Source organism: Liolophura sinensis, chromosome 13 (genome assembly GCF_032854445.1).
Source record: "Liolophura sinensis isolate JHLJ2023 chromosome 13, CUHK_Ljap_v2, whole genome shotgun sequence".
Lineage (NCBI taxonomy): Eukaryota > Metazoa > Mollusca > Polyplacophora > Chitonida > Chitonidae > Liolophura > Liolophura sinensis.
Window position 1 is genome coordinate 7,065,356 of NC_088307.1, and position 10,743 is coordinate 7,076,098.

At 38.9% G+C, this 10,743-nt stretch overlaps 1 protein-coding gene across 1 annotated transcript; it reads left to right on the plus strand.

Moving 5' to 3' along the window:
* The first annotated feature begins 632 nt into the window (after nt 1-632).
* Nucleotides 633-7,097, plus strand: LOC135480808 (RNA-binding protein 47-like). The gene is made up of 7 exons (XM_064760734.1): nt 633-1,034; nt 1,585-1,765; nt 2,007-2,071; nt 3,680-3,778; nt 4,894-4,961; nt 5,984-6,083; nt 6,987-7,097. The coding sequence occupies exons 1-7, from the start codon at nt 633-635 to the stop codon at nt 7,095-7,097; spliced, it is 1,026 nt and encodes a 341-aa protein (XP_064616804.1).
* The last annotated feature ends 3,646 nt before the right edge of the window (nt 7,098-10,743 follow it).

Consider the following 10,743-nt stretch of genomic DNA (forward strand, 5'->3'; position numbering starts at 1 on the left):
CACGACTATAGACGGGGAACACCCAACAAGTTGGTATAGCCGAACACTCACTGAAGTATAAACACATGCCATATTTCGTACTATGAATGGTTCAATTTTCGATACTTGAGACTCACGGGTGAACTGCTTTCGCAGTGGCACAGCGAGTGCTACATAACCGTATGCCTCCAAGTTATCAGCTTATTTTTTTACCTATATGTTTGCCTTACTTGTTTCTGTGGTCCTATTCTCTGGATTTGGTGTCTTTTCTATGTAAATTTGAATAAAACAATAATTATTGGACATCATAGATGGCACTGTAGGGCTCTTCTCACATTTCGTACTATGAACGGTTCAATTTTCGATACTTGAGACTCACGGGTGAACTGCTTTCGCAGTGGTACAGCGAGTGCTACATAACCGTATGCCTCCAAGTTATCAGCTTATTTTTTTACCTATATGTTGCCTTACACGTTTCTGTGGTCCTATTCTCTGGATTTGGTGCCTTTTCTATGTAAATTGGAATAAAATAATAATTATTGGACATCATAGATGGCGCTGTAGGGCTCTTCTAAGCCCACGCACGTGCGTGGTAAAGTCCAGTTTGCCTACTTCTAGTTCGTCAGCAGTGAGACCAGCAGCAAGATGTAGGTATGGCGTCCGCGGAGGAGGCTTTGCCGCGTCGTGTGACCCGGGAGCTAAACGAAGCCTCGCTGAAACTTATGGAAAGAACAGGATACACCATACGGCAAGAAAAATGGCAAAGAAAGTACGGCGGTCCACCTCCCGACTGGGAAAGCTCAGCTCCTTTAAAGGGTTGCGAAATTTTCGTCGGAGGTATTCCAAAAGACTGTTACAAAGACGAGCTTGTTCCAGTATTTGAGAAGATAGGGAAGATTTACGAACTGAAACTCGTAATGAACCCCCGCTCTGGATCCCATAGAGGATATGGATTCGTTATATACACTAACAAAGAACACGCGAATCAAGCGGTAAAGGAGCTTAGCAACTACGAAATTCGTAAAGGCCAGCTCTTGGGTGTTTGCAAATCTCCCGTAAGTCATGTAATTTCCACTACAGAAGCTTTTTTGGTTGTCTCTTCATTGCAAATTAAAACACATTTAATTGCCAATGTAGACGGCACCAGACGTCGGAAATATCGGTTGGTTAGTTGTAAAATTCATGAGTAGGTATCACAGTCCAAACAAATTTGACCTTTATGTAAGCCATTATTTGAAAAGTTATAATTGAACTAAAGTTTTTTGTATCAAAGGGGTATTTTGTATGGGTGGATATGTGTAAAATGTTGCGTAACTTCTTGAAATTTCTTATCGTCTGCTCTTTCATTTTCCGTCATGAGAAGGTGGTGTGTGCGCGTGCGCGCGTGCAGCATTTGTTGCATTTTCTGTTATGAGAGGGTGGTGTGTGCGCGCGCGCGGCAACATTTCTTGCAACAAGTGATTTCTTTTGTATGGGAGGCTGCGGTAATAATTAATATAGTCACTTATGGCTTAAAAGCACTGATGCGTCGTCATCTTGTACATTAATATTGTGCATATTTGTATGACTGGAATAATATTTATGTTGTGCATATTTGTACTACAGAGGAGAGTTTTGCACCTGAGGAACCTTATGTCGATAACTACAGAAGACAAAATTATAAAGCTGTGCAGTCAAGTTGTGGGAAGGGACGATGCTGTGGAAAGAGTAGAGAAGATAAAAGATTATGCATTCATTCAGTTTAGAGACAGAGATGATGCTATCATGGCCATGACTAAACTTAATGGTGAGAAAAATTATTTATTTTGGAGTTGTGTTGATTGGTTTTGGATAAATACAAATGCATTAACGGAAGTATATTTTTTCTATCGGTAGGCGAATGTAGTTTTTGTGTGCATTTATAGAGTGTGATATATTTCCATTCGGATAGTTCTGTTTCTGATAAGTAAAAGTTCATTTTCGTTTGTCAGTCGCATGTGGCACATTATTATGTTTTAACTTGTTTTTCACTTGATTGATGTTTACAGAAAATTACATGATAGAATATCCACCAACATCTAAGGGAGAGTATTTGGAAAACATGCTAACTCAAGTAATTAAGATGAAACAGTGAATAACTGACGCATCGCTTGCCTATAGGATGTTTGATACTCCAACTACGTACAGGAAATGGCTCACAATTATGGGACAGACTTACATATATTTACAGAAGAGCATATACAGTATAAATTCACACTTCAAAACATAAGGTGTGGGCATTCTCTAGAATATTTGTTCGGATAAATTTCTGTATAAATTGGCTTTTATGTTAGCTTATTATTAACTTAATATCCACCCCTCATTCAACATAGATGGGAAGGTCTGTCAGCAACCTGTGAATGGTTGTGGGTTTCCATTAGGCTCTGCCTGGTTTCCTCATGCTATAATGCTGGTCACTGTCGTATAAGTGAAATATTCTTGAGTACAGCATAAAAATGCCAATCAATAAATCATTCAGCATGAAAAGAAGCTGTTGAACATTAAATGATCAAATGTTTAAAAGAGGGAAGCTGTTTCAACAGTTACATGTAATAGGCTGAATATTGAACCCAAGCTCCCAGGACCATTTTGCCAGGAATTTTTTGAGAAAATAAGAAGTTTTCTTTGGGAGAAACTCTAGGTAGACTGTATCTGGAACACTTTTTAACTGATGTGTAGCATTTGTACTACGTCCTCATTCTTTCAAGAAATAAAATTAAAGGAAGATCAAGGTGAGAAGGCATTATATAATAAGTCATATATATATTTCTCTCTAGGAATGAATGTTGAAGGTGCTTGCCTTGAGGCTGCATGGGCGAGAAGAAGAAAGTAGGTAAGAAATCATTTGGTCAATGTTGCTGCCACATCGTGAAAATCGTCTCAAATGTGTAATTCAGGACAGCCCAGCGATCATCCTCTCCCATAGGTTAAGTTTGTCTGCAACATAGTATGTGGAGTAAACTGTGTCAAAGTTGGAAGAGTTCAAATGTTTTCAGATTGAGAGTTTGTGGAAGGTATTTGGTCGGTAACCGGGACCTGTCCACATTTTTCCCCCATCAGCTTTCTTTTAACTCATCTGTCGTGTACGTGTGAAGTAAGCTTTGCATATAAAAACCAAATTATTTATATATATTTATATCAGGTAAATAATTGAATTTTACTACTGATGAAAATTCTTTATTACAGGCTAATCAGGACTGGCACTTGGGTGAGGTTGATAGAGCATACAACAGAGACCAGGAAGCGTTGGAATCTTGGAAGCAGAAAGAAGTATCATATGTCAGGGTAAGAGTTCCTCATATGGTAGGCTAGGGGGTTCTGTTATGTCAGGGTAAGAGTTCCTTGTATGTTAAGGTAGGTTGTTCTCATATATCTGTAGGGGGTTCTCATATATCTGGGTAGGAGGTTCTCATATGTCAGGGTAAGAGTTCCTCGTATGTCAGGGTAGTGGGCTCTGTTATGTCAGGGTAAGAGTTCCTCGTATGTTAAGGTAGTGGACTCTGTTACGTCAGGGTAAGAGTTCCTCATATGTTAAGGTAGGGGGTTCTCATATATCTGGGTAGGAGGTTCTCATATGTCAGGTGTGTGAAGTAAGCTTTGCATATAAAAACCAAATTATTTATATATATTTATATCAGGTAAATAATTGAATTTTACTACTGATGAAAATTCTTTATTGCAGGCTAATCAGGACTGCCACTTGGGTGAGGTTGATAGAGTATACAACAGAGGCCCGGAAGCGTTGGAATCTTGGAAGCAGAAAGAAGTATCATATGTCGGGGTAAGAGTTCCTCATGTTGTAGGATAGGGGGTTCTGTTATGTCAGGGTAAGAGTTCCTCATATGTTAAGGTAGGGGGTTCTCATATATCTGGGTAGTGGGCTCTGTTACGTCAGGGTAAGAGTTCCTCGTATGTTAAGGTAGGGGGTTCTCATATATCTGGGTAGGAGGTTCTCATATGTCAGGTGTGTGTGAAGTAAGCTTTGCATATAAAAACCAAATTATTTATATATATTTATATCAGGTAAATAATTGAATTTTACTACTGATGAAAATTCTTTATTGCAGGCTAATCAGGACTGCCACTTGGGTGAGGTTGATAGAGCATACAACAGAGGCCCAGAAGCGTTGGAATCTTGGAAGCAGAAAGAAGTATCGTATGTCAGGGTAACAGTTCCTCATATGTCAGGGTAGTGGGTTCTGTTATGTCAGGGTAAGAGTTCCTCGTATGTTAAGGTAGTGGGCTGTGTTATGTCAGGGTAAGAGTTCCTCATATGTTAAGGTAGGAGGTTCTCGTATATCTGGGTAGTGGGCTCTGTTATGTCAGGGTAAGAGTTCCTCGTATGTTAAGGTAGTGGGCTCTGTTATGTCAGGGTAAGAGTTCCTCGTATGTTAAGGTAGGGGGTTCTCATATACCTGGGTAGGGGGTTCCCATATGTCGGGGTAAAAGTTCCTCATATGTCAGGGTAAGGGGTTCTCATATGTCAGCATAAGAGTTTCTGGTATGTAAGCATAGGGGTTTCAGATCCGGTATTCAAGGGTAGGGAATGTCACTGATGGCTTATGATGTTGAAATTTTCCAGTGTGTAGAAATGTTGAAGGCCTCATGTGTGTAGTATAATGCCTTAACCTTTCAGGCAGTTGATTAAAAAATGATTAAATAATAACTTTTTTTTAATCAGTGTATAATACTATATTTAAGAAATGTCACATTATTCCACCACGATCAGGTTTATGGATGGAGGAAATTGGAGTAAGACCTGGATTTGTACATGAATTTATAGGTCAAGTACCTACAGTGGAAACAAGTCAGCTGTTCAGCCGTTTGAGCGAATCTGCTTTTATGCATGCTTTGGTTGTATGACAAGTGTACTTGATACTGTGACAAATTTTTCAGGGCTATGGCAATGATCCTAGTTACTCGCCTCCATTGTATTACAACCCGATGTCTCCACCACCCGCAAGGTAAGAACTATTTTGGCCTGAAATCCACAACTCTGTTCACCCAATATAAGAATACAGATGAGAATCCAGCACAGCAGATGATCTTGCAGTCAGAATAGAGTTGTATTCTTGGAATTTTTATAAAAAATCGGTTAGCTTAGAACAATATTTGCGGAATTAAGAGCATAGGTTGTCATATTCCACCGTGTGTGTCCAGTTTGTCTGCTTAATATCAGGGTTCTCAGAAGTGTCAGATGCTCTGTCATTTCTGTGCTTCAGACCAGGAACAGGATATTTGTCTTCGGTTTTAAATCATTTCAGTTGTGATCATCTAAGATGAAATCTTAGATAACCTAAGATTAAATTTTACCTTATGATTTGTCTGTAATAACTATAACTATAAATAAGCATATGTAAGTGGGTTTTACAAAGTACAGTATTGTAGCTCTCCTGCTGATATGCTAATGGGTACAGAGTACAGAGTGAGAACTAGAAAAATGACATGGGTAAGTCTACTTTGGCAACTGAAATCCAAAATGAGGTAATGACGGATTTCAGTTGGAAGGTGCTTCACATGGAGCAGAAATATTTGCAAGACTGTGCAAGGCATAGCTTTATTGAAAACAGGCGATTTTATTGAATGGTAGGGGCTTGCTTTTTGCCAAAAATTAATGTGAACTTCGTACCACCTGTGACCTGTGATTGTCACTGTAGCTTTCCATTCATCAGCATATATGTAGGAAAGGTACACTACCATATTTAGTGGTTTTACCATTGTGGCTGATAGAGTCATTTGATGTGAAAGAAGTTGCATTTATGTGTTATCCATGCAATGTCCTCAAAAAAAAACGTTTTATGAACTTCTTACATGTAAGTATACAAAGAAGCATTAAGTTTCATCAACCGGACCTGAATAGCTCGATATATTTGATTTTATGTGAACATCTCAGGAGGAAAAGCAGGAAGAAGAAACTTTAAGAAGGCTCAGTCACATAATTTTTACCATGAAATAGCTTGAATATTTGTACTTTTTGTACTGTTAGTAGGGGGTTGGCAGAGCGAGGTCCCATGGGTATCAGAAGCCCTGTGCGAGGCCGAGGGATGATGATGAGGGGGTGGGGCTTTAGGAAACATCCAGCAGAGGTGTGTATCGTTGTCAATGCGGAAGGTTTCCGGTCCCATATCCCATTAAAAAGTTACGCATTGCAACTTATTCTGAAGCATGCTTAAAGGATCACGCAGTCTTAAAATCTATAATCTGCCTACGCCGTACTAAAAGACATGAACCGATTGTGCAATTAACCAGAAGGTGAGTTTGTTCAGTTTCGTTGAAGATGGGTGTTTGTTTAAACTTTGAAGTAACAGGTAACATACTTTGAAACTAATTCTTATCTAATATTTCCTATGCATGTAATGAGTTTTGAATTAAATTTCGTTAATCAGGTGTGTTAATAGCTAAAAAAAAAAATTGGCTGTTTTGTTATCATTGAAAGTTGTCATAATGCAAGGCTCTGTGTTTAACCTTTGACCATGATTTTGTTTTGTGGAAGAATTTTTTGTTTTACTAATTACCTTTAATTTATAGTCCGATTACCCTAGTGAGGCTTCAGTAAATCAAGAGTGTCATGCATGTAACGATGTTCACTATAGGTGCTCGATGACCTTTGCCAGAAGAATGGATGGGGAAGTCCTGTATACCAGCTTCATTCTCCCATGGGAAGGGATGGAAGTGGTGCCCAACAGCTCTTTTTGTACAAGGTACTACCATCGGTTTCAACAAAATGTTGATAAGAAACTTGTTTGAAGAGATAAGAATCAAGTTCTTTTGCTGGAATGTAACTTTTTTTTATTATTTATTTATACAATTAATCATGTCCAGGTGTACCAGAAAGAATAAGAAGTAAATTATCTTATAATAATAATTGATCTGAAGTAAATCGAAAAAAGAATGTCGTGGTTGTGATTTATACATGTATAAGTGTCATTTAGAAGTTGATGTTAGGCATTTACATTGTTAATCTATGGTAAAGTACATTTGTCTTTCAGATCACCATACCAGCTCTCGGTACTCAGTTTCCAAATCGTAACCCATTTACCCCAAATAAACTGTGTTCTACTGTTGAGGGGGCAAAGGTTTTTGCAGCAGAGTACGTATGAAAAGTATAAAAAAACTTCTTTACTGGATAATATGTAATAAAACATGCTGCATTTCATTGCTGAAAATTACTATTCATAGCTGAGCTGTTTGCCGTTATGTAAGCACTTGTGACATGTATCAGGTATTCTGTGTCTTAGCAACTCGTTTGAAGAATGAATGGTTAAATACTCACATACATACATGCATGCGGTTACCCAAGTATATTTTGAATGAATATTAGCCAGGAAAGTAACTATTTGCATAACTAGAATTGTCAGAGTTTATTGTTTTGTGCTGCAGCCCTAGAGTACATTAGCCCACCATGTCCTTACACCCAGCCGAGCTATGCCAACCACCCCGACCCACCTATGGAACGCTTCCAACAGATCGTGTGAAAAGCCATGGATGACCTACTGGTAGTTGTCGTTTTCTCTTCGATGGTCATTTGACAATCTCTACTAATAGAGCCAGACATTTTGACACCTGCTTTGACCGGTCTTTTCAAAGTCAAATTAGCTGTTCAGGGCACCCATTTACAGGGTTCGTACACCTTAGGTATTATGAAAATTAAAGACTTTTTAAAGACTTTTAAGGCTGTCATTCTCCAAAATTAAAGACCAATTTCATCAAGTTGTTTGTAAAGATCTATTCATTTAATCGTTGTCTTACACCACACAAAGAATTTTTCACTTCTATGATGGCGACTAGTGTATTGCGGCTGGAGGAAGGCAGAGTACCCGTGGTAAACCAGCGACCTTTGGTGAGTTATACCAGCTGAACTTGTATGACTGACTCCACATATTGATGAACTGCATGTGATCTGTAACGAACTTAATGCGAATGGAAGTCACAACATCCATGTAAAGCCATATAAATAGCAACACCGACTGCATATTGCGATCAAGGCCTCACACAGTGAAAGCATGAGGATCATGAAAATCCCTTGACACAGGTATTGAAACCACGCTCGTGCAGCCTCAGGTTGATGGACAAGCACCTATATTCCAGATAGCTACACCATCAGCGACCATACTGAATACGAAGCAAGCCAGAGAGTTAAATTGTAACACTTTTAATTGGGACAAATTCCAGCAGACACAGATTTTAATGTTGAATGAGTCAGTTAAGATAACTGAACACATTTCAAATCTCAAATGCCAATTCAGGCAAACACACATTAAGGTAACAGGCAATAAAACAAGAAGTTCAATCACACAGTACGTGTTCAGATAATGGTTTAGAGCACAGTTTTAATGAGGTCCATTAGGTCTCACTCAGTTTAGATAACTCACTAAAGTCTCTAAAATTTCAGATGCCTGTAGCCTAATTCTTAAGATTTTTCAGGATTTCCTCTATTTCTCTGTCAATATCTCTAATACTGTTGGATTTCTCCTTAGCACTTCTCCTGAGGCTGTTGGCTCTTGCCACATAGGTAATGTCCCCTGTTGCCTCTGCCCTCTCTGAAAACTCTTCTGATGACTTGTATAAACCTGCTATGTTCTGTTCGATTCTCCTTTTCTTCATTTTCAATTCCTCTAACTGGTCCATTGTTGACTTTCTTTTCTGTGCTTGTTTATGTGATTCTTTCTGTCTTTTCACATCATCTAGGTGGGCCATATACTTCTGCCTTGCACTACCTACAGCAAGCACTAGAGGCTTTGTAAGGTTTACACCTGAAATACCACCAACTGCTGAGAGGTGATCAAGGACTATTCTCTGAGCCACGAAAGATCTTTCTTGCAAGTTGTCTGTTGCAACTTCTTTATTCACAGAGAATCCCCGCTCCACACTTGCCTGGCCATGTGACAAAATAAGAAGGCTTTTGACAACTCGCCATAACTTTTGGCTTTGTGGGCAAGATGGTCATGCAAAAAAACATCAACTCTCTGGGTATCAAGCTTTGGATTAAATCCACTAAAGCTTGCCTCTGAAATTGGAACTTCTTGATCTCTAATCACATCATCACAATTTGACTCAATGATTTTCTTACTGTCCACCAGACTCTTTAACAGTCTCTTCATCTTTGCTACACAGCCAGATTTGTCCAGAACCATCTGTCTCGGATCTAAACACTTCATGTTACGAACAAGAGTGTAACTCAATGGTGATTTGTTTTGAAGTTTCTCGACAACGCGAAGTAATGCTTCACGGTGACCCTGTCGCAGCTCAATGAGTTGACGATCTGAAATTTTCTTCTTTGAATGCAACCGCTTTACTTCATTTTCTGCTGAAAACCCAAGATCTACTGCTGATACTTCTTTCCACAGCTTTTTGTCTCTTACGTCAAGCTTAATTAGTTTAAGTGGGGTATCAATTTCTTTTAGAACATCTGCTTTGATCACTGACTGAAGCAGGCTTTTTAGCAAGTAGGAGAGGTCATCTGACATGAAGGGCAGCAGTGGTCTTTCTGCTTGATACATGGTCAGGAATGGTGTCAGCAGTTTGCTTACTGTCAGGAACATATGGAACATATTCTGACATCCTTCCTGCACAGTTTGAAATGACTTTGTCCCAGGGTCTTTCACTTTTTTGTCTTGAACAGCCTTAACAAACATTTTCACACTGTCGAACATCTCCAATGCTCTTTCAGCAACAGGGACATTTTCCACCCACCTGTGCTTACAAAACATCAACGGAAATGTGTTGGAACCTGTCAGTTTTGAGAAGTCTTCTCGTCGTGCAGGGGAATCTTTAAACAGCCAGTACAAAGATGAAAGGAAATTGTGAACACCATTGTCAGATTTAAAGAACCCATCTTTCAGGGCACCGTGGATAACATGAAGTCCACAACTGCCAATGTTCAGAAATTTGTTTCCAGTGTCTTTTTCGACCTTGTCTTGGAGCATATCAAAAAGTTTCCAATTTACGGATGGCCCATCCATTGATACCTGTTGTAAATTTGAAAGATTCATCCTCTCAAGATCTTCACACACACTCTCAAGTAGGGCTTCAGCATTTGTATGGCCCAAGAACTGTGATCCCAGATATCTAGTGGAAACACAATTTGTGTCCCAAAATCTTACATGTAGGTCAAGCTGCTCATTCTTCGTTACCTTATTGAGGCTTTCATCGAAGCAGAGCACAAATTGCTCTTGTTTTACATGACTTTCCAACAAGGATTTGAAATGTGGAGCAAGTCCAAAACAACACAAATATGCTGTTTTCTTCTCACCACATGTAAATCGTTTCGCAATTTCACTATCTGGAAACATGGTTTTGAAAACAGCTTGAATCCCTTCATTGGATTTGTAGGAATGGTGATGTTGTACAGTGTGAAGCGTCCATATGATCTCTGCTTTGACAGTCTCCTCTCTCTCCACAAATGATGTTAATGTTGAGCTGATTGGTCGATCTGAAAAACATGAATTTAAAAATAATTACAACCTGTTAATGATTTTGTTTCTCTTCCATTAAAATCTGAAATATTAGATAGATACTGAAAAACAAAAAAGAGGAAGGGAACAACTATTGACAAACTTAATTTGATGGTGTCTTCCCTGAATAATACAAATTTGCTACTGTGCACAAATACAGGGCATGCAGAACCCAGAACTGTTTATAATATTAACGTATAGTTGTTATGTGAAACTGTATTATTAAGGGGGGACTACTCATGTATTTACATCAAGTTTGTCATAAGTTGTCCCCCCTGATTCGAAATATAAC